The 27,260-nt window shown below is 48.1% G+C and overlaps 13 protein-coding genes across 13 annotated transcripts; 5 read left to right on the forward strand and 8 right to left on the reverse strand.

The window, feature by feature from the left end:
- Positions 1–13: 13 nt before the first annotated feature.
- N7516_001138 (uncharacterized protein) lies at positions 14–685 on the forward strand (the record flags this gene model as incomplete). Its single annotated transcript, XM_057213860.1, has 2 exons — positions 14–483; positions 553–685. 2 exons carry the CDS (start codon positions 14–16, stop codon positions 683–685), a joined length of 603 nt encoding a protein of 200 aa, XP_057075743.1.
- Positions 686–855: 170 nt separating this feature from the next.
- On the reverse strand, positions 856–2,578 carry N7516_001139 (uncharacterized protein; the record flags this gene model as incomplete). Its single annotated transcript, XM_057213861.1, has 2 exons — positions 856–2,492; positions 2,551–2,578. 2 exons carry the CDS (start codon positions 2,576–2,578, stop codon positions 856–858), a joined length of 1,665 nt encoding a protein of 554 aa, XP_057075744.1.
- Positions 2,579–3,054: 476 nt separating this feature from the next.
- On the reverse strand, positions 3,055–4,098 carry N7516_001140 (alpha/beta fold hydrolase; the record flags this gene model as incomplete). Its single annotated transcript, XM_057213862.1, has 1 exon — positions 3,055–4,098. One exon carries the CDS (start codon positions 4,096–4,098, stop codon positions 3,055–3,057), a length of 1,044 nt encoding a protein of 347 aa, XP_057075745.1.
- Positions 4,099–5,054: 956 nt separating this feature from the next.
- N7516_001141 (uncharacterized protein) lies at positions 5,055–6,476 on the forward strand (the record flags this gene model as incomplete). Its single annotated transcript, XM_057213863.1, has 5 exons — positions 5,055–5,216; positions 5,277–5,381; positions 5,485–5,858; positions 5,932–5,999; positions 6,061–6,476. 5 exons carry the CDS (start codon positions 5,055–5,057, stop codon positions 6,474–6,476), a joined length of 1,125 nt encoding a protein of 374 aa, XP_057075746.1.
- A 255-nt stretch (positions 6,477–6,731) lies between these two features.
- N7516_001142 (SDR family NAD(P)-dependent oxidoreductase) lies at positions 6,732–7,636 on the reverse strand (the record flags this gene model as incomplete). Its single annotated transcript, XM_057213864.1, has 3 exons — positions 6,732–7,059; positions 7,117–7,206; positions 7,263–7,636. 3 exons carry the CDS (start codon positions 7,634–7,636, stop codon positions 6,732–6,734), a joined length of 792 nt encoding a protein of 263 aa, XP_057075747.1.
- A 670-nt stretch (positions 7,637–8,306) lies between these two features.
- Positions 8,307–9,146, forward strand: N7516_001143 (phosphoglycerate mutase; the record flags this gene model as incomplete). Its single annotated transcript, XM_057213865.1, has 2 exons — positions 8,307–8,362; positions 8,420–9,146. The coding sequence occupies 2 exons, from the start codon at positions 8,307–8,309 to the stop codon at positions 9,144–9,146; spliced, it is 783 nt and encodes a 260-aa protein (XP_057075748.1).
- A 65-nt stretch (positions 9,147–9,211) lies between these two features.
- N7516_001144 (L-rhamnose mutarotase) lies at positions 9,212–9,710 on the reverse strand (the record flags this gene model as incomplete). Its single annotated transcript, XM_057213866.1, has 3 exons — positions 9,212–9,295; positions 9,359–9,495; positions 9,575–9,710. The coding sequence occupies 3 exons, from the start codon at positions 9,708–9,710 to the stop codon at positions 9,212–9,214; spliced, it is 357 nt and encodes a 118-aa protein (XP_057075749.1).
- Positions 9,711–10,117: 407 nt separating this feature from the next.
- N7516_001145 (MFS transporter) lies at positions 10,118–11,841 on the reverse strand (the record flags this gene model as incomplete). Its single annotated transcript, XM_057213867.1, has 4 exons — positions 10,118–11,120; positions 11,177–11,452; positions 11,506–11,585; positions 11,668–11,841. 4 exons carry the CDS (start codon positions 11,839–11,841, stop codon positions 10,118–10,120), a joined length of 1,533 nt encoding a protein of 510 aa, XP_057075750.1.
- Positions 11,842–13,535: 1,694 nt separating this feature from the next.
- niiA (nitrite reductase niiA) lies at positions 13,536–17,223 on the reverse strand (the record flags this gene model as incomplete). The annotated part of the gene is made up of 9 exons (XM_057213868.1): positions 13,536–14,538; positions 14,598–14,755; positions 14,811–15,283; positions 15,337–15,539; positions 15,592–16,116; positions 16,164–16,246; positions 16,301–16,840; positions 16,904–17,051; positions 17,102–17,223. The coding sequence occupies 9 exons, from the start codon at positions 17,221–17,223 to the stop codon at positions 13,536–13,538; spliced, it is 3,255 nt and encodes a 1,084-aa protein (XP_057075751.1).
- A 647-nt stretch (positions 17,224–17,870) lies between these two features.
- niaD (nitrate reductase NiaD) lies at positions 17,871–20,812 on the forward strand (the record flags this gene model as incomplete). The annotated part of the gene is made up of 7 exons (XM_057213869.1): positions 17,871–18,132; positions 18,191–18,290; positions 18,355–18,613; positions 18,675–18,910; positions 18,961–19,184; positions 19,246–19,869; positions 19,923–20,812. The coding sequence occupies 7 exons, from the start codon at positions 17,871–17,873 to the stop codon at positions 20,810–20,812; spliced, it is 2,595 nt and encodes an 864-aa protein (XP_057075752.1).
- Positions 20,813–21,085: 273 nt separating this feature from the next.
- N7516_001148 (tubulin gamma complex associated family protein) lies at positions 21,086–23,999 on the reverse strand (the record flags this gene model as incomplete). The annotated part of the gene is made up of 2 exons (XM_057213870.1): positions 21,086–23,826; positions 23,882–23,999. 2 exons carry the CDS (start codon positions 23,997–23,999, stop codon positions 21,086–21,088), a joined length of 2,859 nt encoding a protein of 952 aa, XP_057075753.1.
- A 200-nt stretch (positions 24,000–24,199) lies between these two features.
- N7516_001149 (EAF7 family protein) lies at positions 24,200–25,259 on the forward strand (the record flags this gene model as incomplete). Its single annotated transcript, XM_057213871.1, has 4 exons — positions 24,200–24,395; positions 24,455–24,600; positions 24,665–24,866; positions 24,931–25,259. The coding sequence occupies 4 exons, from the start codon at positions 24,200–24,202 to the stop codon at positions 25,257–25,259; spliced, it is 873 nt and encodes a 290-aa protein (XP_057075754.1).
- A 317-nt stretch (positions 25,260–25,576) lies between these two features.
- On the reverse strand, positions 25,577–27,250 carry N7516_001150 (isocitrate dehydrogenase (NAD(+)) IDH2; the record flags this gene model as incomplete). Its single annotated transcript, XM_057213872.1, has 7 exons — positions 25,577–25,648; positions 25,707–26,426; positions 26,498–26,620; positions 26,680–26,766; positions 26,897–26,962; positions 27,033–27,084; positions 27,225–27,250. The coding sequence occupies 7 exons, from the start codon at positions 27,248–27,250 to the stop codon at positions 25,577–25,579; spliced, it is 1,146 nt and encodes a 381-aa protein (XP_057075755.1).
- Positions 27,251–27,260: the final 10 nt, after the last annotated feature.

Consider the following 27,260-nt stretch of genomic DNA (forward strand, 5'->3'; position numbering starts at 1 on the left):
CACATATTCCATCATGAGAAGATATCAACAACATACACACTCAAGCTGGCACCGCGCCTACGCAGACAAATTCGATTGCCCTTGGTGCGGAACCCCTCAACGGGCAGAGACACCTCAGAACCAGAACCAGAACCACAACACCCGCAAGCAATCCACAAAGGGTTCGGACAATGGCAGAACAAGCAGAACAAGCAGAGCCAATGGTACATCGACACCAATTGGACGTCGGATAGCTCATGAGAGCTCTGACGTTGCTGTCGAAGACCAATCCGCCGATACCCCGCTCGAACCCCAAACGCCAGAATCAGCTCCGAATGTGAACGACGAAGAGACCCCCGGGCCGGAATCCGATTCAAATTACGCGCACTATAATATGGGGCGAACTGCGAGGCCCGAGGGCTTGAATACGGCGCTCGCGCCAGATACACTGCGCCCGCCGCTTCCCGAGCAGTGGACGAAGGAGGTCGAGGATCAGGAACATGGGTAGGGATCTCTAGTTGATGGTCTTTGGTCACCGCTGGTTCTTGCTTGTGCTGACGGGGTACTCGATAGTGCTGCGGAATGGAGCCCACCAGCTGCGGAAGATTGGCGCTCTGGGCTAGATACGTCTGGGGAATTTCGAATTCCCGGTGACGAAAAAATCGGCTCACCGGAATTGAATGTGAGGGAGTTAGAGGAGTCTTGAGGATGACTTGATTGAAATAGGTCGAGGCAAAATATTCATGTTAAACTACAGATATCGGGGCTTTGCTCTGCTCATCTTTCTACAATGAACATAGTATTCCATCGATTCGTTCTGCCTCCAATCACTCCACCTGGCCCATCGTCACCAACGTTCTTGATGCTTGATTCGAGTTACTGCTCTGGTTCAACATCTTCCAAACTTCCCCCGGCGAGAAGTGTAGCCCTGCAGGTTGCAAGGTAGCGGCTCTTCTTGGCAAACACTTCATCCCATTCCTTGCGGAGGCTCCTGGTCTCACTACTATTCCTCGGGAGTTGAGCCAGTAGAGATTCGACCTTCTCTTCATTCGCTTTTGCCTCGGCTTCCATAAGAACCACCAATGCCATTTGGTGCTCGGGTGTCAATCGACATGGCTCATCCTCCTTAGTCTGGGCGATCAGTGAAGTCTCAGCCTCCTCAAAGTCGGCGACAAGCTGTGACGCACTTTGCTCCAATGCTTGGAGGGCTTCTTGGCATTCTTCGCTCGATCCCTGGGATAGGAGAGCTTTGGCCTTGTCATGTCCATCAATTAGCGCCGTCTGTGCCATTTCCAACAGCCGGAGTTCTTGGGTAGTATCCGGTTGAGATTCGATTTCTGCCCGCGCCCTTTCTAGCATACGGAGTCCTTCATCGATATTGAGTGCCTTAAGTTGAGGTTGAGATTGAGGCTCTGTCTCACCAGCTGGAGCTGGGCGCGCATACCAAGCCTTGTCACGAGCTTGGCGCATCTCTTCAGCCATCATCTGGAATACCTTGCGGAAGTCATCGGGTTCTTCCCAGAGGGTGCCGATCTTCCTTTTGTTGGCACGAAGCAACCCACGATAGTGACCGACCCTCTGCGGGTTGCCAGACATATCTGCATTCACATAATTCTCGTCAAGCTCCACTTGCTCAAGGCGTGGATCGGGGTATTTCCTCTTAAGCTGCCCCATCGCTTCTTCTGCTTTGGGAACGTCCCATTCTATCCGTGCTCGACTGTATTCCAATGCCAGAAGAAGGAAAGGACCATCCTCGCCCACAATGCGAGACAGCAGAGACTTGGCCGTTTGCCAATCATCCTTCAACTCGGCTTCCTTGGCTTGTCTTTCGATGTCTTCGTTGGTTTGGATTTGATCTTTGCGGATCATGTCCAATTCCTCGAGGTGTGTTTCAAGAACTGCTTTGTTTGAGATCCGAAGCAATTGAGACTTGGCCTCGTCAAAGTTACCCCGCATTGCTGCTTCCTTGCTTTTCGCAATGAGTTCTTGGTCGGAATCTTTCATAGAAGGAGGTCGAGAGTACGTGTCCACAGGCGAATTACCATGGATGGTATGCTGGGGATGCGAGGAAGAGGATGGGAGTGGGAGTGGGCGTTGGGTTTGAATTTGAGGGACCGGCCTGTTGACGCTGTCTATGTGGGCAATGAATTCCCGCAAGAGTTGTTTCATTTGACCTTCAGGGTTGTCGCGCACGTTGAGAGGATCCGCACGATAACGTCGGATGTTGTGCTGCACGTAATTTCTTACACGAGCCCAGCTCCAGCCTGAGATATCCCAAAAGTGGGAAGCAACACATTGCCAATAATCAGCATTTCCTCGCCGTTCTGTGTAGAGGTATTTGTAAACAAGGCAGATTTGCAGTAGAACTAGCTGATCAGATAGCGTTAACGACACCAATCTAGGAGGGCTTTGTCGATCCTGGGTTATTGCGTCGCTGGCGGAGGTAGACCATGTTGGCTCGGGAGATATTGGGGGCAGTGGAGACGAAGATGAAGATGGGCCAGGGCCAGGGCCTAGCAAGTCGAGAATTAGCATTAGCAACCAAAGAAATGATTTTCATAATTGGCATACCACTTGAGTCGGGGGCCTGATCAGACATATTCACGAAAGATGGATGAGCTATGAGATAAGCTGAAGAAAGATGAAGAGAGCAGAGCTGAAAGGTGGGTGAAGAGTGAAGAAACGAGGTGTTGCGTTTTACATACAAAATTGGTGATAACAAGGTGACCAGATGAGATGATCTTGCTCAAACATTGGAAGGCACTGGGAAACACTCAAGGGTCCATGCAAGTTCAAACCAATCAATGTGAACCAGATATTTCAGTTTCGCGCTTTAAGCAACTCGATTTAGCCGAAATTCGAGGAATTTGCTTTTAGCAGGGTTATTCTAAAGTGTCTCTATGTACATTATTTGATATAATGTCTCCTCACTCTTAGTATGAGAAGGCTTTTTTTCATCGTCCTGGTAACCATAGATATATATGGCTTAGGACATAAAAAGTATTTACAACATGGTTCCCGTACGTCTAGTACATGTTGTATCAAATGATATGGTGTACCAATCGCCAGTCTCAGTTAATCTAGCCAAGAAAATAGCACACTGTAGAATGCTTTAGGGTCTTGGAGGAAGGGCGCATGGCCTAGACCGGGGAACATGTGGAACGTGGAGTTGGGGATCATGGCTGCGGCAGCAGGACCGAGTTCAGAATAATGGCCCAACTTTGCGGCAACAGCAGGGGATGACCATGCTTTACCAAGCGCCGTAATGTCGTTCTCTCCTACCATGAGGTAGGTACGTGTCTGTAGCAGAGGCAGTTGGTAGATGATAGGTTGGCTGAGCAAGGCATCGGTGACGAGGGCCATCACGTACGAATACTCGGAGCCATAGTCACCGGCATAGATATCGGCTAGCATGTGGACCCAGGTATCATACTCAGGCTTCCAGGGGGCACCGTGGAAGTAGCTGGCCTGCTCATACCCCTTGAGAGTGGTAAAGTTCTGCACAATCTGGCTCTCATATGTTGCATCGATTGATAAATAGGGCACACCCTTGGCTACCCAGTCCTCCAGTCCCAGTGGATCGACAAGGACGAGCTGTTGAACGTTGGCCGGGTACATGAGACCGTAGCGGGCGGCGATCATGCCACCCATCGAATGGCCAATCACAGTGACTTGATCGATGCCTAGCGCAGTGAGCAGACTGTGGATGTTCAACGCCTGCTGTTGTACATTGTAAGAATAACCCTGGGGCTTGCTCGATTTGCAGAAGCCGATGTCGTCGGGCAGGATAACTCGGTATCCGGAGGCCGACAGGTGTCGCGCGGTGTCGGACCATGTGACGCCGCAGAAGTTCCCGCCGTGCAGCAAGATCGCTGTCTTTTCATGCTTATTTTGTTTCTTTGGCGGTATGTCCATGAACGCCATTGTAAGGTTTTGGCGTTGATTGGAGAAGTTGAACAGCTTCACCGGCCAAGGGTAGGGGTAGCTAGATCCGTATAGGTCGGCTGGCACATGGCCATCATAGATGGTGCCAATCGGGTCAGGGTCGGACTGCGCGGAGACAATGCCCGCAAAAGATAGCACCGCTGACAAGGCACTGAAGACGGAGAAGATCTTCATGGTGCAGGTGTGGTTGTTTGGAAAAGAACCAAGTTCTCCTAGTGACTGTAGTGACTGTAGTGACTCTCGTTTAAATCGGTGGCTCTCTACCAGTCGTATCAATCGTATAAGAAAAAAGAGAATTAGTTGTCTCCTGATGCAAACATATATATAGCAGCTTGAGATTTATTTTAGTGTAAAATCAAGGCGGAGACCAGTGTCGCACCAGAGCCAGGGGCACGTTACTACCTTGAGCTGTATGTGGTTAGTTATATAGGGGCTGATTACTCCGTACTCCGTACGGCGTACGGGGTGCAACCTTTCCTGTTTCGCTTTTCGACCGGAAGCATACGGGCTTTTTAATCTTTCATTCACAGGTGTTTTTAATCAACTGCAATTTCGCTAGCCGTACTTGGTGTAGTCAGGCATCAGGGCCGGGCACTGTGCTGAGTAATCCCCAGTTCACCTGGTCCAACCTCAAGCAATCCAACAGGTAATCTTCTTGATAATATTTCGTCTACTATAGAAGTATTTGGTTCTATGTGGCTTGGTATGTACATGTTACTTGATTGACATCGATCGACTGTTTAATTCTGAATTGGCCCCCAACAATTCCCAAACTAGCGCCTTTAACGCCATACAGCGGGAAATTAATAACGTACACATCTTGCAACACCCTAGCCTTCGATGCCTTCTTTTTATATTTACAATGATCTCGGATAAAACGGGTGAATGCCCCGATTAGGGCGCGCTACGGAGTAGAGTGCGAAGACTTCCACTAATAAGACCCTTGTCAATGTCGATGTAACTCTATGTTGTACTGCATAACACGCTAACACGCTATCCCGCCGGTAATGCGGAAAATAATCTAATTATGCGTGGAAAAATGATGAGAAAATATGTGTTGACCTTCGTCTTAATCAGTTCTATAAGATCATATGTACTATCTACGTCTAGGCGACCTCTAGCAATCTGCTATGTCTAAAAACACTCCAGGGCCAAGCAGGGCTTTTGAGATCCAAGTGCCATGTATCGTCTTCCTCGTCACCACGCCGGCCTTTGTGGCGATCCGATTGTGGTCCCGAGCCAAGTCTAAGTCGGGTCTGGGCTTGGACGACTGGACCATTTTGGTGTCTTCCGTGAGTTCTTCATGCGTGAAATTGAGCTGTCTCATACAGACCTAACACTTATATTAACAGATGTTTGCGGTTATCGTCATGTCCTTCATGCTGGCGGCCTGCACCTATGGCTTTGGCCAACACATTGCGAATATTACAACACCGCACAGGCTAATGACCATGAAGGTACGTTGGGAGTTGTTCTCGCCGCCCTCCTTTACGTCTATGTTGTGGCCACGGAGCGCTAGATTCTCAAGGTTATATAGGCTGCTAACTTCAGGCCTGGCAGCTCTTTTTCGTTAGTCAAGCTTTCTACAAGCTTACCATGAACATGACAAAGATGTCTATTCTGATGCTATATCTACGCATTTTCATCCAGCGTTGGTTTCGCATCACCTGTTATGTGCTCTTGGTTATCATCACCTCCTATATGGTGGGCGCCTTCTTCGCCTCTGTATTCCAATGCACGCCAGTTGCCCGAGCCTGGAACAAGACCATTCCAGGATCATGCATCAACATAACCACCAACTGGTACGCCAATGCCGGCTTTTCAATAGCGACCGACATCATCATATTGACGCTGCCGATGTATCCACTCTACAAGTCGAAGATAATATTAAAGCGGAAAATCGCTCTGATGATTATATTTGCCCTTGGCTCTTTGTATGTCCTCGATACCTTGGTGCCACAGCCGCAGCCGAAGGCGCCAACTCAAGACTGACCAGAAATTCCCAAGTGTCGTCGTTACAAGCATTGTCCGGATGCAGACCCTGGACTTCTCGTCCACAAGTCCTGACCCTACCTGTGAGTGTCATCATCCTCTCCGAGTTACTTTTGCTTAGGCACTTACGAGATACGTTTACAGACGATATCACCTCCTCGGTATGGACGATGCTCGAAGAAAACGTGGCGATCACCTGTGCCTGCCTGCCAATGATGTGGATGCCACTTGCTAGGATCTTTCCCTCCTTCTTTTCCTTAGATAGTGGGACCGACAGCTATGGAAGCTCGCATGCCAGGAGCTCGGAACTTAGAGCCACATCGCGGCCTCGAAACAACTGGTCCCGTCTTAATGCGTACCCTGATACCAAGGGCAGCATTGGCATGAACCAAACTGGCGATTCCAAAAACCGACCCTCGGAGGATAGCACGGGCCAGATACTCCCGTCTTGTCAGGGCGGCGAAACCCAGTATCAAAATGCAACGGGAATCACGAAGGTCACAGAATATTGTGTGTCCTTTTCTACCGCGAAATCGCCTTCGAGGCGAATAGATGTATAAACACGAGTAGACGGAATAACGTGTATGGTTCTAGGTACACGAAATCTGTTTTTTCTTTTTTTTCATCTTTAATATAATCACTACATCCGTTTAATGAATTAGCTTACTCAAACCAACTAAATGGAAGATATAATAGATATGCGGGTTGAGAGGTTGTCGTTTCTAGCATAGTTCAATCTCGCGGAGTAATAATATGTATATAAAGTTCTACTATGATCTGACTCGACCTTGACACGTCGAAGTAGGCAGAGATAATCATAGCATAAAAGCTCCCCCGTTAGACCCAATCAAGTCGCCATTGACCCACCGAGAGTCTTCTCCCGACAGCCAGGTGACCACATCGGCAACGTCTCGAGGTGTCCCGAGTCTTCGCTCTGCGGTAGCAAGCCCTTTGGCAGCGGCTCTCGCCTCACTATTGGGAGCGTCAGGTGTCGCTGTGGGTCCTACCAAAACGGCGTTACAGGTGAGATGATACTTGATGCCAAGTTCTCGAGCCCAAGTACGAGTCAAAGACTCCAAAGCGGCCTTGCTTGCTGAATAAACGCCGTATCCTTGAAAATTTAACCTAGAACCAATTGAGGAACTGAAAAGAATGTTAATGGTTGAGAATACAGGAAAGCAATAGGGTAAGACCACTTACATATTGATGATTCTGTTCCCCTGCGATCCCAGATGCGGAAGCAACGCCTGGACCAAAAGGATAGGAGCCCGTACGTTGATGTGCATGATCCTGATCTCGTTAGCAATCTTCGGATCCCCCCGCAGGCCGTGAATAGAATGACTTACTTTTCAAATTCATCTTGGTCCAATGATTCTTCAACACTGGCGGGTGTTTGAGCAATGGCCGCATTATTAATCAACAGTTCGATGGTCTCAACCCCAAGGCCTTGAAGAGCCTGTCTGACAATTGCTTCTCCACAGGTCCCCGACGATAGATCAGCTTGAATTGCGCAGCATTTGCGGCCTTGAGCTGTGAACTCGTCAACCATTTCGAGTGCTGTTGATCTAGAATTACTTGAAACGTAAACCAAAGCAACATTTGCCCCAAGAATAGCAAGTTTTCGGGCAATTTCCTGTCCTATTCCACGGGTAGCCCCAGTAACGATGGCGGACTTCGCTACTAGTGGTAGATTCGATGGGCTCTGTGTAAAATCAGACATATTTCTGTAGAAACGAAGAATTATGCGTATATAGCGAACGTAAACCGATGTAGTCGATGTAAATTGAACGGGATAAACCACGTTTTTAAGTTCCAATTATCATTTCCTATGGGCTTGAACGGATCGGAAATCGCGGCCATCCGAAAAGGTGACTCTTTGGCTCGGAACTTGGTGATACCGCCTTCCGTACTATGAGATTGGTAATCGACAGAAATATATACGAAAATGTAGTTATGTACTAGTGTTAGGCGGGTGTAGGTAGAATGCCCAGCTGCCAGCTGGTGTTATAGGTGGGGGCGGTTGGGGGACAGCTATACTAAAAATCTCCACCTATGCCACTATGTACCTAGGTATAACTTGGTGGTTCTTTTACCATGGGGAGTTTTCTACATTTTGAGATAGAAGAAGGTCAGTAACTTTGTGAGTAAATTCGACATAAAAAAATGTAGATAGAGACTAAATATTTCCTGAATCCTGAGGCAACAGATATTTCCTAAAACGGCTAGCGTTTTGAGTGCGTCATGTAATGGCCAGTTTGTTTCCAACACAACAAAAAATATTCTGATGGCCCTAAGGCCACGATGTTTGTTTCTATGACCTTAATTATATAGAACCCTCTCCCAGAATCCAACCCCCAGTTGCTTCAATCTTACCAGCATCTTTTCTCGCAATGCAGCTATATCTAATCCGCCATGCGGAAACAGTACATAATGTTGGAAAAGTCCTGTAGGAACCCATATTTCTGAATTGGAGTTCCCACCTGACTCTGACTTCGTGCGATAGGGCGGGCACCACCGATTCGGCACTGACCAACCATGGGATGGCTCAGATCAATTGCCTTGCTCATCATTTCATCTCCAATTCGACTAAATTCATGGCGGTGTTCTCTTCAGATCTGAGCCGAGCAAGAATCACAGCCGAGGGAGTCTGCCGTGCGCAAGTTCCACTCGCCGGTGAAACACCCTTGCAACCGATATTAACACCGAATTTAAGAGAGAAAGATTACGGATCGATGGAAGGCTGCTTCTGGAAAACCCCTTCTCCATCGCCAAGGCCGCGAGACTGGGTAATCCCTGAGACAAAAGAGTCGATGAGAAAGAGAGCAAAAAGCTTTTTCGACGAACACCTGCTTCCAATATTGATGCGTGACCCACACGGTCGACAAAACATTGCAGTTGTTGCCCACGGTGTCATCCTCCAAGAGCTATGGACATATTTTATTGAGATCTCCAGCCCAGCAGACACCAAAGTTGCTCCCGGAATTTGTGACACCAACATGGCTACGCTTCATACGAAGCCTGTCTGGTCAAATACCGGCTACATGACGATACTGATTACCCCAAACCCGACAGAAAGGACCATGCTACCTACTGTTATGCCAAACTTCGCATTTGTTGTCCTGGGTATTGACGATAAAAAACATCTTGCCAATCTCCATCGAACTAGGGGTGGCGTTGGAACCGCCGCTCATGACACAAAACAAAGAAAGATCGACCAATTTTTCCGATGATTGCCTGTTAACAGAGAATCTGTTGCTATGTACAGGTTCAGCAATCTTCGCAATGGCCGAAAGTTTTACTCTGTGTGAAAGACCTCTTCCAAGGGCTTCCACCACCCTGGACCATCCGCACTGCTCACTGCTCCGGGAATAGGGCTCTCCTAATACCAGGTGCTTTGAATTAGCGTCTGTATCTTTCGATTTGTGTTAAATCCTCAACATACCTGCATCTCATCAGTCATAGCCCACCACTCTCTCATCTTCGGCAATGACCGCATGCTCTCCATATCAGCCTCGATATCTGTGCCGACATACTTGAAGGTCGCGAATAAAGTCCGATCGTTATCGAAGTAGATTGAGTCTGGATCGGCGCAAATACACCATGTCAGCCAATTTGAACATGCAGTATGTTTATGCATATTTTTGATATCGAAACTCACAGTCTACGATGTTACACTCCTTGATCTTTTGAAGGATCTCAGGCCAAACATTGGCATGACACTCTTTGTATTCCGCGACAGCGGAGGGCTTGAGGTGCACGATCTGGGCGAAGCGGCGGGGTTGAGGTTGAGCCATGACGAAATGTTCAATATGTAAATCGAATTAAGCCTCGAACCTTTGGAATTAGAGCGGAATGTAATAAAAAAAACAGAGGAAATAAACTTGCCCTTTATGCTCGTCTCGCTCTAGCTTCAACCCGGACTCGGAGTGCGCTAACCCGGGAAGAGCTTGGCATCTATTCATATGCATAGAGGCTGGAGCTTGAATCCATGTGGTGATAATACATGAAAACACATGGAGCATGATAACTATTTACTACTACTACATGGATTGGATAAATTAAATTCAACTAACCTAAACTGTGCTTAGTATTGGAGAATGCACTATCCTCAATGGAATACACATAGAAACTTGAATGTATCGCAAAATAGCAGTAGATCAAATTGGTATCCGTAATTATAAAAAAGCACAAAAAATCACTCTCATGACAGAATCTGACTCTTAGGAACAGGGTGAATCCAGGAAACGGCCATATTAGCCACCAGAGATATAACACCGATGATCCACATCGATCGCGCATAGTCTGACCCGTTGTATCTGAATATAATAGCAAAGACAATTCCTCCAAGGTTACCGAAACCACCAACAATACCAGAAACAATACCATTGGCAAAAGGATGCACATGAGGCACAAGAGCAAAATTGGCTCCATTGGAGGCTTCTAGGAAGAAAGCCAGTCCGGCGATAAGACCGAACATAGCTGCCTCCGTGGATGGGTTCGATAACCCGATCGCAAGCTGGAAAGCTCCCATCGAGACTCCCAAAAAGGTAATCAGAAGCTTCTTGGACCAGACCTTGTCTGTGTACTGGTAAACCAAGTCACCGAATAGTCCACCTGCGGGTCGGAAGACGACATTCAGGAGGCCGAACATGGCAGCCCACTGTCCCGATTCTGTTTGGCCCATGTTTGGGAAGTTCTCTGTGTAGTAAGATCCCAGGATGGAGTTGACTGCAAGCTCTGAGCCGAATGAACAAGCGTAGGGGATTGCCAGGGCCATGGTGGATAGACTCAGAGCCACGCTCAGGGCTTCTCGGCGAGTTGGGGAGACGACTGTATCTTGTTTGAAGAGGTCCATTTGGCCTATTGTGGATGTATCGGCGTCTGAGATTTGTGGTGTCTGGGCACCTTTTTTTTCGATGTCGATTGTTGCGGCGTTGTGGGGGGTTGTCATTCCGCTGGTAAAAGCGCCGGAGTTGATATCGACGATGTTGCCGTCAGAGGCCACGGTGGTACCATTGGACTCTTTTGCCCAGAGGTGTCTCTCAGACCACTTTCCTGTTGGTGTATCCTCGCAGAGGAACAACATGCATAGCGCGACAAAGGTGATGATAATGAATGGGATGACGTAGGCGACACGCCACGCTTTGTGAGAAGGGAGGCCGCTGGTGTGGACGAGAGAGTCGTAGATGGCGGGCATCAAAAAGCTGAATTGATTTGTTAGTATATTCATAGGAGGCAAAGGAGAAAGGGGGGCACCTACTATGTGATACCTCCACCTGCATTACCCCAGCCTCCGGCGAGGGAATTGGCAGTACCGACAATACTCTTGTCGAAGAAACCAGTGCACCAGACCTGGCATGGGACGAAGGTTCCTCCCAGAATTCCAACGAAAAATCGGAGGGCAATCAGGCCCTTGGGGCCAGTAACCAGACCAGCCATGGCTGTAGGAATGGCTCCGCAAATGAGTAGTCCCACGAAGACCAAACGTGGGCCATAGCGATCACATAGTGGCCCTGCAACAAATCGGACGAGTAGACTGTAGAGGTCAGAGGAGTATTCCTTTGATTGATTCCATAGTCTGATACTTACGTTGCTAGAAGTGCGACGATGTTTGAGTTGGCGACATCTGCTTGTGTCATATTTAAGTCTTTTTTGATAGTCACACTCAACTAGGAAGCGGGATAGGATTAGAGACGGTGTTTTTTTTTCTCTTCGTACATAAAACATTTCGCAATTAAATCATGAACTTACCAGTGGTGGAAAGGCGTACCATGACAGGAATGCCACCATGAAGCCAAGCCATGAGAAGAAGAACACCCGTCCATATTGATCGAAGGGGTTTAATACGGGGATAGATTTGGCTTTTCGAGTACTTGGGTTGATTTCCGGTGATATAAAGAGCCGTTTAACAAAGTTGGTTGCCATTTTGGTGGCCTCTTTGTAAAGTTGAGCGTTTGAGGTAGAGGTGGGCTCAGGAGCTGATATTCTAAATTAAAAAAAAAGACTCGGATAATTTGATATAGCTTTGATAATTAAATGTAGACAAGAGTTGTTTTTGGAAATTTAGGAGAAAGATGCAAGTCGAAAAATGAATAGACCTTGGTATCTATATAAACGTTTGTTATGCTGTCTTTGCTGAAGCATAGATCTCAGATGTATCTTGGTCATGACACATGGAACAACAATCAGTCTGATATTCCTGTTGTATGTCAAGTTGTCCAATTATCGTAGATAGCTACGTGCTGTCAATCGAAAACGGTTAGTCAAGAGTTACTACCGAGTATATCTCAGGTCGCTGATTTGATACGCAAGGACAAGGTTACCGTAAGGATGATCCGATCCTTGGATAGTCAACTTTACTTTTTGCCTCAGACTTCCTGAATCTTCCGCTGTATCCTGCAATATAATTCTGATAGAGAGATAAGAGTATACATTCGAACGACCTATAACAGTTTAGGATGTATAATATGCCGAATGCCATGATTGGAGGGAAAGTTTGATAGTATGAACCAATCTACTTCATGTAACTCCGCGGACCTTCAATTGACGAATTCAGACTTAGATTATACAATTATACCGAATCTGGAGGGGTGGACCTTTTACTCTACGGTGGACAGAAATTCATATCGTTGATAAACGCGAGCCTCCTCATTGGATGCCAAGCCAACAGAGATAGGGACCGAAGAACGAGCTCAGCTCGGGTCTTTGCATTAATGTCGATCTGGTAGGAGCTCCGCGGAAATACTCTTAAATTCACCTAGGTAGTGACTCCAGTTGATTCTTGATGAGAGTGTGAACCCTGATCAATCAAGATCTGGTATCATCCACGCCAAAATTAGGGTTTCTGTCTTCAGCATACTAACACAAAGCCTTCCCTAACAACCAGTCTAGAAAGGTCTTTTCTTTTCTTTTCTTTTCTTTTACATATTTTTAGTACAACATATGTGCGATGTTCTATCTCCACGGGACAGGGACACTGAGATAAGAAATTTCGACGTTGATTGTGGGAATAGCCTTCCAAGGTTGGAATTCATGGATAGTCTGGATAGCAGTTAGGTAGTTATATCGAGAGGCTAAACAGATATCCAACATCATCACTTAAGATAATATTCATAGGGGCAGTGTGAAAAGGCCCGTGGCCATTGTTAATATCTCCAATGCCGTGGAAGTAAAAAAACACCACCAGAGGTTGGATTTGAACGTTTCAATGAAGAACTAGAGAAATCAGTAATAATCTGGAATCGAAATACGTATTCAACTTCGTGGTTTAATATCGTGGTAGATGATCTAGTTCATACCTATAGATATGTGTATTGTGGTCGCCGTTTTCATATATTGAAGTATGAGATATACCCTAGACCCTAGAATGATCTACATCTGAAAAAGCTTCTCATATGATTTAAGTCCATGATATGTCCAGTCACTATAACTATATACGCGTCTTTTACAATATTTACATAGATCTGATCTTCAATCGTGTCGGAAAAGAAATAATGAAGGAAGTTTATGTAAAGTTCATATATTCTCAAATGTTCTCATAAGGCCATTAAGTATCTCGATCCTGTACGCCAACCTGTTCCATCACAAAATTCTAAAGAAATCGACCTGGCACATAACAACTACCAATCAATCGACTTGGCTGGTTGCACCGCTGGTGCACGTGTCAGGAAACCATCAGTAACCTTCTTCCCCTTCATACCCTTGAACTTTTTGTCAATCTTATGGAAAGGATCCTCCGCCTCGCCCTTACGAACTTTCCACTTCTCCGTCCCCAAAATCGAATCCAATTCCTCAATCGGCGGGAGTTTGATATAAACCCAGCCATCATCCCTCTCCTCAACAGGGAACGTAGCGATATTCATGCTCTCATCGTTTGAGCACCGACCCGCCTGCTCACCATTGAGCTCGAAGTTGCGCTTGTGATACGGACATGACACCCAGTATTTCCCAGCATCGTCATCACCAACAAGGCCATCAGAAAGAACAAAAGCTCGCTTGTGCGGACACATCTGCTGCGTCGCATAGAACTTGCCCTTGATCTTAAAGACAGCAAGCTGCGTGTCGCCACGCTTGACATTCGCCGATGAGACCTGAGGTGGCTCGTCGGAGAAATGATCGGCTCGGACAACCGGCTGCCACGAAACGCTTGACCACTTATGGCCTTTGAAATCCTCTCGCTCGGCGGATTCCTTAGGCCAGTATGTTGGTCGTTGCTGAGATCGTTCTTGGACAACTTCAACTGTGTCGACAGTTTCGTCTGTGTTTGCAAATTGCTGGAAGACCTTTCGGCGCTTGGGGTCTTTGACTGTCTCGGTCCACTCGCAGAAATAGCTATCGACGAGTTCGTGCATTTGCCTTTCCATGTCGGCGCAGATTCCGAGTTTATCATCCACGATCACTTCTTTGAGGTATTTGATTCCGCCTGGGAGATTTTCAATCCATCGTGCTGTTCGCTGGAGTTTGTCCGCTGTACGGATGTAGAAAATCAAGTAGCGGTCGATAATGGGCATCACCATATCCGCTGGTACGTCTGTAACAAGCAGTTCGGCGTGTCTGGGCTTTGCACCTCCATTGCCTCCAACAAAGATGTTGAACCCAACCTCGGTAGCAATGAGTCCAAAGCTGGCAGTTGTTAGTTATGGACTTTCTTTTTAACCCATCGTGGGATGTTTTTCACTCACTCCTTGTTTTGGGCTTCGGCACATTCTCGGACGCAGCCAGATACAGCCCCCTTAAACTTGTGTGGCGCACGAATACTCTTGTATCGCTCTTCCAGGCGAATTGCCATGCCAACACTGTCACCGACACCGAAGCGACACCATGTGGTTCCAACACAACTCTGAACGTTCACTGTCAGTTGGTCTTCTCATGAAAATTAATTTGGGCTAACATACCTTGATTGCTCGAAGTGCCTTTGCATAGGCGTGTCCACTTTCCATGCCCGCATCCACAAGTTCCGTCCATATATTCAGAAGATCCTGCTTCTTGGCACCGAACATGTCGATGCGCTGGGCACCGGTGATTTTGCAATAAAGACCGTATTTCTTAGCCACGGATCCGATAGCAATGAGCTTATCGGCGGTTATTTCGCCACCTGGAATTCGGGGTACCACAGAAAATGTGCCGTTTCTTTGAATGTTGGCGAGGAACTTGTCGTTTGTTTCCTGCAAGTCGTTGACTCCCTTGTCCATGATGTGAGGATTGAACAGACTAGACAGAATGGATGCAATTGCGGGCTTGCACAGTTCGCAACCAAGAGAGTCTGGTTTCTTTCCGACAGCTTTCATGATGTCCACGAAGGACTTCAGTTGTTTGATGGCCACTACATTGTATAGGTCGGCTCGGGAGTAGGGGATATGTGAGCACACTGACAATGTTAATGGTGACACGAGCGAGCACTGGGGGCAAGTTGGTACTTACGGTTGTTTGATACCTCTTGTCCCATATCGAGCATTGTCTTGTTGAAAATTGACTGAACAAGAGGCATGCAACCACCACAGCCTGTTCCTGCTTTCGTGCATGACTTGACTTGTGCAATGGTTGTGCATGTGCCGTTCTTCACATTCTCGACCACATCCCCCTTGGTGACATTGTGGCATGAACAGATCTGGGTGCTGTCATCACTGCGGATATGAATTAGAATCTGTTCCAAATAGCAGGACTAACGATACTCACAGGTCATCTGCATTTTCCTCCCCGCCATTCTGGGCACCAAGAATAAATTGACTTGGAGGAACCTCAAGTTCTTTCTGGAGCTTAACCATCTGGTTCAACTTCAGATAGTCTTTGGTATCTCCAATCATCATGCCACCAAGTAAGAACTTGCCGTCCATGGTGAACAAGTACTTCTTGTACACACCACTGAAGGGGTCCTTATATGTCAAAGCCTTGACAGGGGGTTCATCTCGTGAATTACCACCACCCAGGCCAGGAACAGTGGAAGGTCGAGCACCGGGCAGGAACTTCGGCCCATCCCTGTCGGCAAAGAAGTCACCGAAACTAGCGACATCAACTCCGAGCAGCTTCAACTTTGTGCTGAGATCCGGTCGTGTGAAACTTCTAGGCTGCTTGTCTGGGTTGGTTAGATTGAAAGCGAGCACATCGGCCATCTCAATGCCTGGAGCAATGATTCCGAATGTCTGGTTCTCCCAGCTTGCGCATTCTCCAACAGCATAGATATCTGGGATCGAGGTTTGCAGACTATGCAAGTTAGATGACGGATCGCTTGATAGTCTTGATAGACGAACCTTTCGTCGATCACAAATCCTCCACGCTCACCACATTGAATTCCAATGTCTCGACCAAGCTCATCTCGGGGTTGAACTCCAATCTATACCTCAATCAGTACATCCATCCCCAGAAGTCAAGAAACAAGGACACATACCGCAAAGCAAATACAGCAACACTCAATCCTCTCACCATCCTCGAAAGTAATACCAATCACATTATTCCCGTCATCGGTATGAACAATCTTCACCCGTTTCTGGTGGAGAACATCAAGCCCCAACTCCTGGATCTTACGAGTGACCAACGTCCCTGCATCTCCGTCAAGTTGTCGCGCTAGGACCCATTTATTCCGATCGATCAATTTGACATTTCCAAAGTCCTCCAAATCTGTCATGGCCTTGGCAGCTTCTAAGCCTAATAGTCCGCCTCCGACTGTGACAGCGGTTTCGCCCTTATGCTGAGCTGCGAAGTCGATGAGACGTTCCAGATCTGAGATAGTTCGATATACAAAGACACCTTTGGCATCGTGACCGGGAGTGTGTGTTGGGAGGGTGGCATCAGAGCCTGTTGCGAGGACGAGGATGTCATAGTTTATTGTGACACCGGTGGAGGTTTGGACGGTTTTGTCCGTGGGATTGATTGATGTTACTCGTGTGTTGAGGTGGTGATCGAAGGCTCGTTCTTTGAACGAGTCATACTAATATAGGTTGTTTATTAGGTCCTGTGTTTTCCCCCATTCTTGAATAATTGGGCGGCTTACCCATTCCGTTGGATTGAGGTATAGATCCTCAATCTTGCGATGTTCGAAAAACGTCGAAAGCCCAACACGATTGTATGCTACGTGGGCCTCTTCGCCAATGACCAGAATGTCGTATTTTTGTCCTGTATCCTGCTTGATAATCTTCTCACTGGGTTGTTGTTAGAGGAATTTCTCATGTCCGTTGTTGAAATCCCTTACATGAGTGAAATAGCCACCATTCCAAGCCCAACTATTACAATCTTCTGGCGCTGGACATAGTTTGCGGGACTGGGACTGCCATCAACTGGCTCCCCATATCGTAGTCCATCCAGTACAGGCATAGCTGAGACCGAACAATGTGAGAGAGTATGAGACAAGCACTGACTACGGGATTCCGGAACACGGCAGTCATTCTAATTTTAAGAAAACTAAATCCCTCATTCCAGTACATTTAATCCTACCTGATCCGTGACACCACATGGTGAGTCTTACGAATCAACAAATGCAGGCTAATCAGAGATTGAAGTCGGAGAAAACAGGAACGGCACATATCCTCCCTGGACGTCCCAGATAGTCTGATCTCCGCGGAGATGATGGTTTTATGTCGACTGTGATTGGCTGGTAGGGTTACAGGCTTATCTCAACGTCTGATAAGAAGAAGCAACAAGATACATGACTTTTGGCTAATGAAATTTGATCTTATATCAGGAATGTGGATCAGAAGAGGGTTTTGAATCCGCGGAGATCTAAAAAAAAGTTCTATCCTGATGGTCATATTGGATGACGGGTACGACGGGGTTGACGGTCACTGAGAGGGTCTTTAACCTAAATGGGTGCTATTCGCAGTCAAAATGTGGAGATTTACATGTTAAGAACTACTCAAGTCTGTTTTAGTCTTTTATCAAGTTACTTGTCTTATTCTGGTATTATATACCTACTATTTATTTGATAGCACAAAGCAGCGTAGGAGTCTCGCCTCAGCACCATCATGGTCAGCATAACCACACAAACCATAACAGAATCCGAGACAATTTCTTTCAAAAATGGTCAAATCACAGTCGAGGACATCATCCCAAGTCCAGGGGAGCCCGACATCCCACTCCCACCACCATCAAAGAAACCCGTCGACATCTTGGATGTGGATAAAGACACACCGGATAGCCATGTACCTCGCGATCCACGACTGATTCGGTTGACGGGAGTTCATCCATTCAATGTGGAACCACCATTGACAGCATTGTATAAAGAAGGTATGGTATCCATTCCCATCTGTTATACCAAAGCCGACAAGCTAAGTCGATACCTAAGGCTTTCTCACATCCCCGGAACTGTTCTATGTTCGGAACCACGGGCCAGTGCCCCAGGTCCGCGATGAGGATATCCCGGATTGGGAGATTAGCATAGAAGGGTGAGTGCGATCGGAATCAGACTTGCATGTTTCGGGGTCCCCGGGTAGCTGATGGATGAGATAGGTTGGTTGAGAAACCATTAGTCCTGAACTTCCGAGAGGTGCTCCAGAATTACAACCAGATCACGGCACCAATCACACTAGTCTGTGCGGGTAACAGGCGCAAAGAACAGAACACAGTCCGGAAGTCGAAGGGCTTCTCATGGGGTTCGGCTGGTTTATCGACGGCGCTATTCACAGGACCCATGATGGCGGATATTCTGCGCAGTGCGAAGCCACTTCGACGAGCGAAGTATGTCTGTATGGAGGGTGCTGATAAACTGGTGAGACTTCCCTATATCATGTTCTGAGGGATCCCCGGTCTGAGACTAACACGTCCCATAGCCAAATGGATTTTATGGAACTTCAGTCAAATTGAACTGGGCCATGGACCCAAATAGAGGAATCATGTTGGCTCATAAGATGAATGGCGAAGACCTTCGACCAGACCATGGCCGTCCTTTGAGGGCAGTGGTGCCTGGCCAAATCGGAGGTCGGAGCGTGAAGTGGCTGAAGAAGTTGATTCTGACTGATGCCCCAAGTGATAACTGGTATCATATCAATGATAACCGAGTGCTCCCGTAAGTCCCTCATTATACGGTCGTGCATTGACTTCTGCTAACAGTGCCAGGACAATGGTGTCGCCGGAGATGTCCGCCCTGGATCGCAAGTGGTGGACCGATGAGCGATATGCTATTTATGAACTCAATGTGAATTCGGTTGCCGTGTACCCACAACACGAGGAAGAGATCGATTTATCCACAGCCGGACCCACGTATACAGTCAAAGGATATGCATACGCCGGCGGTGGCCGGAGGATAACAAAGGTTGAGATTTCTCTAGATAGAGGCAAATGTATTTACCCCCCCCACCCAGACTCAAGGATGAAACGTGGCTAACGTCTGTGATCCACTAGCATGGCGCCTCTCCGAGATCGAATACGCAGAAGATAAATACCGCGACTTTGACGGCGACCTGTTCGGCGGCAAGGTAGACATGTGGTGGAGGGAAGCATCTTTCTGCTGGTCTTTTTGGTCGCTGGATGTCCCAGTGGCAGACCTAGAGACTAGTGATGCAATCCTAGTCCGTGCAGTGGACGAGGCGCTGAGCGCCATGCCGCGTGACATATACTGGTCTGTCCTGGGCATGATGAATAACCCATGGTTCAGAGTGGCGATCACGAAAGAAGGAAATACGTTGAAATTTGAGCACCCCACACACCCATCCAAAACCGGAGGGTGGATGGAAAGAGTCAAGAAGACCGGTGGTGACTTGCTCAATGGTAACTGGGGTGAAAGGGTTGAAGGCGAGGACCTCGTTGAGCCTGAGCCAGTGAAGGAAATAAACATGAAGAAAGACAGTGTGAACAGACAAATCGACTTGCAAGAGCTGAAGGCTAATAGCACCAGCGAGAATCCCTGGTTTGTTGTCAATGGCGAAGTGTATGACGGTACAGGCTTCCTCGAAGGTCATCCCGGAGGAGCGATCAGTATTACATCTTCTGCTGGTTTAGATGTATCCGAAGACTTCCTTGCAATCCGTGAGTCACAATTAAAATATCATCACACCATTGCACCGCTAACCTTCTCCCAGACAGTGAAACTGCCAAGGCAATGATGCCAGATTACCATATTGGCACATTGGACAAGACATCTCTCGAAGCACTGAAGAGCGATTCAGCCGCGGGTTCTGATGAGCCACGTGAAGTGTTCCTTCAATCTCGAGCATGGACAAAAGCCACTCTCACCGAGAAGAGGGAGGTGTCCTGGGATACACGGATATTCGTATTTGATCTGGAACATAAGGAGCAGACACTCGGCCTACCGATCGGCCAGCATCTGATGATCAAAGTCCAAGATCCATCCAATAACGAGGTAGTCATCAGATCTTATACGCCAATGTCAGACACAAACCTGATAGGCAAGATGGAGTTACTCGTGAAGGTCTATTTCCCAACAGATAGCATTCCAGGAGGAAAAATGACCATGGCTCTGGACAAGCTTCCGTTCGGCTCAAAAATTGACTGCAAGGGCCCGACAGGCCGGTTTGAATATCTCGGCAACGGCCGGGTCTCAATCAGTGGTAAAGAGCGCCAGCTCCGCTCTTTCAAGATGATCTGTGGAGGCACTGGCATCACACCAGTCTTCCAGGTTCTGCGGGCTGTCATGCAAGACACGCAAGATCCCACGCGGTGTGTTGTGCTAGACGGAAATAGGCAGGAGGAAGATATTTTGTGTCGTTCTGATCTTGATGCTTATGTGGAAACCGATTCTCGGAAATGCACTGTCGTGCATACGTTGACTAAAGGGTCTGATACCTGGACTGGTCGTCGGGGCCGCTTGTCTGAGAGACTTCTCGCGGAGTATGCGGCTCCAGAAGAGCAGAGTATGGTTCTGGTCTGTGGCCCTGAGCCTATGGAAAAGTCTGCTCGCAACATTCTTCTTGCCCAAGGCTGGGCCGAGTCGGATCTTCATTTCTTCTAGGTTTGGTGCGGGCTTGGATTATGTCTATTTTGCACATCAGAGCATGGAACGTTTGGAGTTTGAGCTGTACGTTAATAATGGGTATGGGGCAAATAATAGGCGAGCCATAAAAGGTATAAAGACATTGGGCTTTCATTTGCATAGGCGAAGAATCTCGTCAATCATAAATCATAACATGTCAAAGCAGTAGCATAAAACAGTGATAGAAGCTCGAGGTCAGGTCCAAAAGTTGTTCTTTACACATTCCAAATGTGCAGTAGCAGCTTCCTCCGATCAATAGTAGTTTTTCACGTCTAGTCTCACCCGTAGATGCTCAAAGACACTGGTTGGGTCTGTCCGCGAAGAGAAGAATTTCCCTGATTTGGCCATTGATTTCGAAGTGGCCTTTCCGGCCTCCAGGTTGCGAAGGTAGTTGACAAAGACGGAGGTCTGTTTTCTAAAAGACTGGTAAAGGTGGAGAACAGCTCCTTCGCTTTCGTTGCGCATCCCGATTCCATCTGCTCTTGACAGAAGGCTGAAGCCGAGAATAGTGCCGAAAATGGATTCAAGCAGTTTGGCTGCCTGTACATGGCGCTTGCTGAGGAACAACGCAAACAGCATCTGGTCAAGCATGTCTTCATGATAATCGCGAAGTCGTGGTACCGAGTGTGCTGCTTCAATCGTACCATCAATATCACCGCGGTTGAGGCAGTGCTCAATCTTGGTAAGTGTGTCTTGGAAGCGCTGCCAGATGGATCCGATGCCAATGTGGAAGCAGTAATCGCTGACCGCTAGCACAAAGTGCTGGGCATCCACCCTGAATTTCTGGTATACGTTGTGTGATTCTCCTGCTAGAGATCCTCGAGCAGTAGAATCCCGGATAAGTCCTTTGACGGCAGAAACCATGCGGATTAACCGAAGCAAATGCTTGAAGAGACGATCATACTTATTCAACGAGCGGGCAGTAATGAGAGATTCAAGGACTTCTGGCGGCGTGTACTGCAAACGAAGGAAGTCCAAAGCCTCTATTGCATTCGGATTTTTACATCGTTCGATTTCTTCGTCCGTCAGTTCTCGAATTCCGAAGCTCAGGCCGCCAGGTAACTCGTTATCCTTTTGAATGTGAGTTTTCTCGTCCTCCTCTGTGTTTGTGCTGCCAAAGTAACAATCTCCCAACAGGCCAATTAACACGAGTCGCAACTCTGAACTAGCTGGAGGCCATGTGTCACGACTGCCGAGGCGTAAACCGGTGTCAACACCACTACGCACTTTCCCAGCCTTTCGCTCTCCACTTTCCATTTCCGGGTCAAATAAGGAATTAGAAAGGCGGGCGACAAATGAGCCCTCTCCCAGCAACTGGAAGCGCCATTGCATGTTTAGATGATGACGAATTCTATTCTCTTTGAAGAGGAGGTGCAGGCAAGAGTAATCGATGAGAAGTGCCTGCGACGAAAGAATGGGTGCAAGAGATAGATGGAGGCCAGATGCCAATTCAGGACCGAGATAACTTGCTGCGTTGATGTTTTCGGTTTCATCTCCCCTGGCTTTATCAAGCAGTTGCTTAAAATCATCTTTTGAAAGAGCCTTGTAATCTGTCACCGGCCCTGAAGCATTCTTTTCATCATCTATGTCGAAGAGTTCAAAGGCTGCCGTTGTAACTTCTGTGTCGGCGATTTGATCGACACCCTGGGTGACGACATTTGATGACGAATCCTGCAAGCCTAAATCACCTTTATGATATCTCTTGATCTCAGCGCGGAGCCTTGACTCGTACTCCTGGGCTTTCGTTTGAATTTGCTCAATATCAGCCCAGGTGGTCGCACAATGCAGATGAAGACCACCAGTTCGTGAGAGAACATCACGCCGTGCGATGGGATGACGAGGGTGGGATTGTTTCAATAGTTGAAGACTTCGCCCACTTTCAAAGATAGAACGGGCTTGGTCGGCCGGGATGAAAGACGGCATGTGGTCCGCTTGATAGATGTGGTCGATTCGTGCTGGCCCAGTCTTGAACTTGACAGCGTCATGAGTATTCAGTCGGACGAAGGTTTTATCACTTGCCATGGATGCTTTCAAAGCTGCGTCTTCGGGTCTAAGCCCAATCCATGTCTCAATGAATTTGAACCATGGCTGAGTCACTCGAATAACAATCTCATGCACAAGGTTCTCCATCCAGCCAAACTTCTGGGCAAAAAAGGCTGCACGTTCCATGACAATTGACATGACTTGCGCGTCGGAGACAGCCCTTTGCGCAGCACCAACAATACCTGCCAGGACACCTATCAAGTCCCCGCAGTGGTGAAATAATGCCTTTATTTGTAGGAGTGAGGCAATATTCTTTGACTGATTGTAAATCTGTTGCTCAAGGTTGAAGATTATTACAGCAACTGTGCTGCTTAATGTGAAGAGAGCAGGAAGTTCTTTGCATTTGACTGGCGGGTCTTGCGCAAACAACCGCATACGCTGCATATTAGTACCACATTGTAGCACATTTTCAATCACATTTTCCAATGCCAATGAGCTAATACCGGAAACCCGTATATCGGTCAAATGTCTTTCAAATTGGTTGGTGCGTTGCTTGTAGCGAAAGAATGCAGAGCTCCAGCCAAGCCCGAGACGAAGCAGTGATCGAATAAACACATCTGTTTGAACCATTCGAGTCGGTACACCATCTCTCTTTGCTGTGTTTTGCTGTGCCAAAACTGCGTCAAATCCCATTGGCCCAGATTCACTAAAGTAGACAGACACAGGCTCTTGGAAAGACCTGTGTTGGTACCTCTCCCATGATTTCTGCGGAGGTATTTGACCACTGTCTTCCTGAAGTAAATCCAAGGGCCATAGATCGTTCTTCTCGTCTGAGTTGTCTTTTAACGAATCACAGGTGGCGTCAGACTCGCCGTCTATGGAGGGATTGATGATCGAGTCGGTAAATGATTCAGGCTTGTCCAAGCCAGTTGGGAAGAGATTCAGCTTCCATACAGGGTCGATTTTATCTATGGGCTGTGGATATATCTCAAAGCAAGATGCAGTATCATCTATGAGCAAAATAGTGTTATTGAAGATTCTAGGGAATCTGCGGTTGACACTTACCACTTAGAGTAGTGTTCCATGGTAGCGACCCCAATGGCTGTAGAGCTTCTATGCTGAATTTGGAGAGTCTCCAGAGGCTTTCACTGGAGAAAGGATCCAGCTCATGATCGCAATTCATAGCGAGAACATGCTCAGATGAGCGAGATGTTTGACGCGTGAAAGTTCCAAGGTCCCGCGACGGAGATGGTTATCGCCGTGCACAGACCCTTGATAGCAGAAAGTGCCCTCGTCTTACTCGAAGCTCAACCATTACCTCCCCTCTCCAATCACATTCTTTCCTACCTCCTGTGGTCCTTAAAACATTGCACCTAAGGTACAATGCCTCCAAGAAAAAAGACCAAGCGTGCACACTCGCCTACACCCCAGGATGATACTGTGGCAGAGTCGAGCGCAAACACTCCGTCAAGCGACAGCGTCGGCAAGTCAGACACGGACTACGACCTCATTACAGATCCTTGGACAGACGAACAAGAGACTGCGCTCCTCAAAGCGATCATAAAATGGAAACCAGTCGGTGAGTTCAATCCCCATCTCTCTTGGGTTGACAACGCAGCTAACCGTCTCGCCCCATAGGCCTACACAAACACTTTCGGATGCTCGCAATCTCGGATTACCTCAAGAGCCAAGGATACGCACCCTCCACAGCGGAACATATGCGTATTCCAGGGATATGGAAGAAGCTGGGTTCATTATACAACTTGGAAGCTCTTGACGAGCGGGTAAGCGTTGATCGAATGCTTTGTCCGCGCTGTTTCATTTTGCTGATTAGCGATACCTTCACAGGAAGATTCGGTGATCACCGATGTCAACGAAGACGATGAAGGATCCGGCGAGATGTATTGCACATTTGAGCTCCCGTATGACGAGTACGGCGATATGATGTTTGAAAGGCGGCTTGCGATGGAAGAGTCATTATCGCCAGTTACTAGTCGTGCCAGTCGTGCAGGCGGATCGCGGCGAGGAAGCACGGTCGCAGATACAGATGGTAAGGAGTGATATGACTTACAACCTGGCGTACAACCCATAAACTAACCTCTTGCCCGCCACAGAACCAAGGTCTTCTCCCGCCCCGTCTCGAGGTCGCATATCCCGCCCCTCTACGCGTGGAACACGATCAACAAGGCTGCAGGTCGAAATTGGCCCAGGGAGTCAAGGCAAAGTATCAGACGAGGGGGGCGATTCGGCAGAAGACACTGGTGCGAATGATGAGGATGACGAGGAGGGTGAGGAGGGCGAGGAGGGCATGAGCGATGAAGATGAGGGCGAGGGCGAAAAAGGTGGTTCGCGGAGCACCCGAGCGCAGACATCTCGATCCAAAGCCAAAGATAGCAGGCCATCGACTGGCACTGCGACACGCAGGACTGCCCGACGGCGTTAACGTGGCCAAGTTTTCAACATGGGCTTTGAACTTTGATACCTATGGAGTTTGGGGGATGGCGTTCTCTTTTGTTTTAGTGATGTGTATGACTATGCAGGCATCTTGTACCATATTACTACAGTAGCAGAACCAATCAATCTACGATACCGATCTACCAAGATATGATTGAAGGAGGTTCAAGGTTGTTTAAGATTCAGGCGCCTCCAGGTAACCAAAAGTAGGTATATTTCGATCGCTATAGCTCTAATGTCGTTCGAAGGGTACAAAGGGAATAGATCAGGGGGGTCATAGTACAAGGAGTGTCAGCAGCGCTTGATTTACAGGCGCTTGATGATAGCTCCAGCGTACTCGTGGGTCTTGGACTTGCCGCCAAGGTCACCGGTGAGGGTCTAAAGGTCACGGGGTTAGTAATGCGCGGTAACTGTAGGAATAGTTGTAAAAGCTCACCTTGCCCTCGGAGAGAGTATCGAACGTAGCCTTCTGGATGCGGTTAGCGTGGTCGTGGAGACCCATGTGCTGCAGCATCATGATACTGCTAAGAAGCATAGCAGTGGGGTTGGCGAGGCCCTTGCCGGCGATATCGGGGGCGGAGCCGTGGACGGCCTCGAAGATGGAGCACTCGTCACCAATGTTACCGGAGGGGGTGAGACCGAGACCACCGATCAGACCGGCGCACATATCGGACAGAATGTCACCGTACAGGTTGGGCATGACGAGGACCTTGTCGTTGTAAGGAGTAGGGTCGGTGACGATACGCAGGCATGAGTTGTCCAGCAGCTCAGCGTCGAACTCAATATCGGGGAATTCCTTGGCGATCTCACGGGCGGTGTTGAGGAAGAGACCGTCGGACATCTTCATGATGGTGGCCTTGTGGACAACGCGGACCTTCTTCTTGTTGATGGACTGCGCGTACTGGAAGGCGAAACGGAGGACACGCTCGGAAGCTTCGCGGGTGATGAGCTTGATGCTCTGCACGACACCGTCGACGACAACGTGCTCAATACCGGAGTATTCACCCTCGGTGTTCTCACGAATGAGAACAGTGTCGACGTTGTCGTAGGGGGTCTTGTAGCCAGCAATGGAGCGGCAAGGACGCAGGTTGGCGAACAGGTTGAAAGTACGGCGGAGAGTCAGGTTCAGGGAGACGTGACCCTTGCCAACGGGGGTCTTTAAAAGCGAAGTTTAGTATCGCAGTCCAGATGCGGGATATATGTGGGGGATTTGAGGCCGGAACATACAGCGAGAGGACCCTTGAGGGCGACGTAGTTGCGGCGCACACTGGCAATGGCATCGTCGGGAATGGCGGTCTTGCCATCCTTAAGGATAGGGGTGACATCAACGGATTCCCACTTGACGGGGGCCTATTGTTGACTTAGTATTTTGATCGCATGGAAGAGTTGAGATGTTGCGAAATCGCTACCTTTGCGGCCTCGAAGATATCCTTAATGGACTGAGAGATCTCAGGACCAATACCATCACCCTCAATCAGAGTAACAGTGTACCTGCCCTATTTCAAAGAATCAATTAGCATTGTCATAATTATACACGTGGTGATGTTCTCGACTGGTGGTCGGTGTGGGCTACGCGGCTGGCACCGGCATAGAAAAGAAAAACGGGTTCGTGTGAGAAAAACGTACATCAGGACCCTTCTGACCCTTGAACTTGGCAACAGCTTCCTGTGCAGGGCTGGCGTAGAAGCGGATCTGTTTCAAAGGTCGAAATTTAGTCAATTGAGCATTGATAGCGACTGAGTTGTCTTGAGAGGGTTGGTACCTGCGCGATAGGAGCAGCAAATCGGGGGGGCCACGCGGGACGGGCGCATGCACTGGCGAGCGACAGAGAAGTTCCGGGCAGCGATCATCTTGAAAGATCCCTTCAATTTCTTGGGGAGAAGATTAGAGGTGGTGAGGGGGAAGAATGAAAGAAGGAGAAGGGGAAAAAGAATCAAATCTCTCGGCGCCGCACCGATCCGACCGACCCTCAGACCGCATTGGTGGTTTC

The sequence above is a fragment of the Penicillium verrucosum genome (genome assembly GCF_028828655.1).
Source record: "Penicillium verrucosum strain IBT 35672 chromosome Unknown utg000001l_segment0_segment0, whole genome shotgun sequence".
Lineage (NCBI taxonomy): Eukaryota > Fungi > Ascomycota > Eurotiomycetes > Eurotiales > Aspergillaceae > Penicillium > Penicillium verrucosum.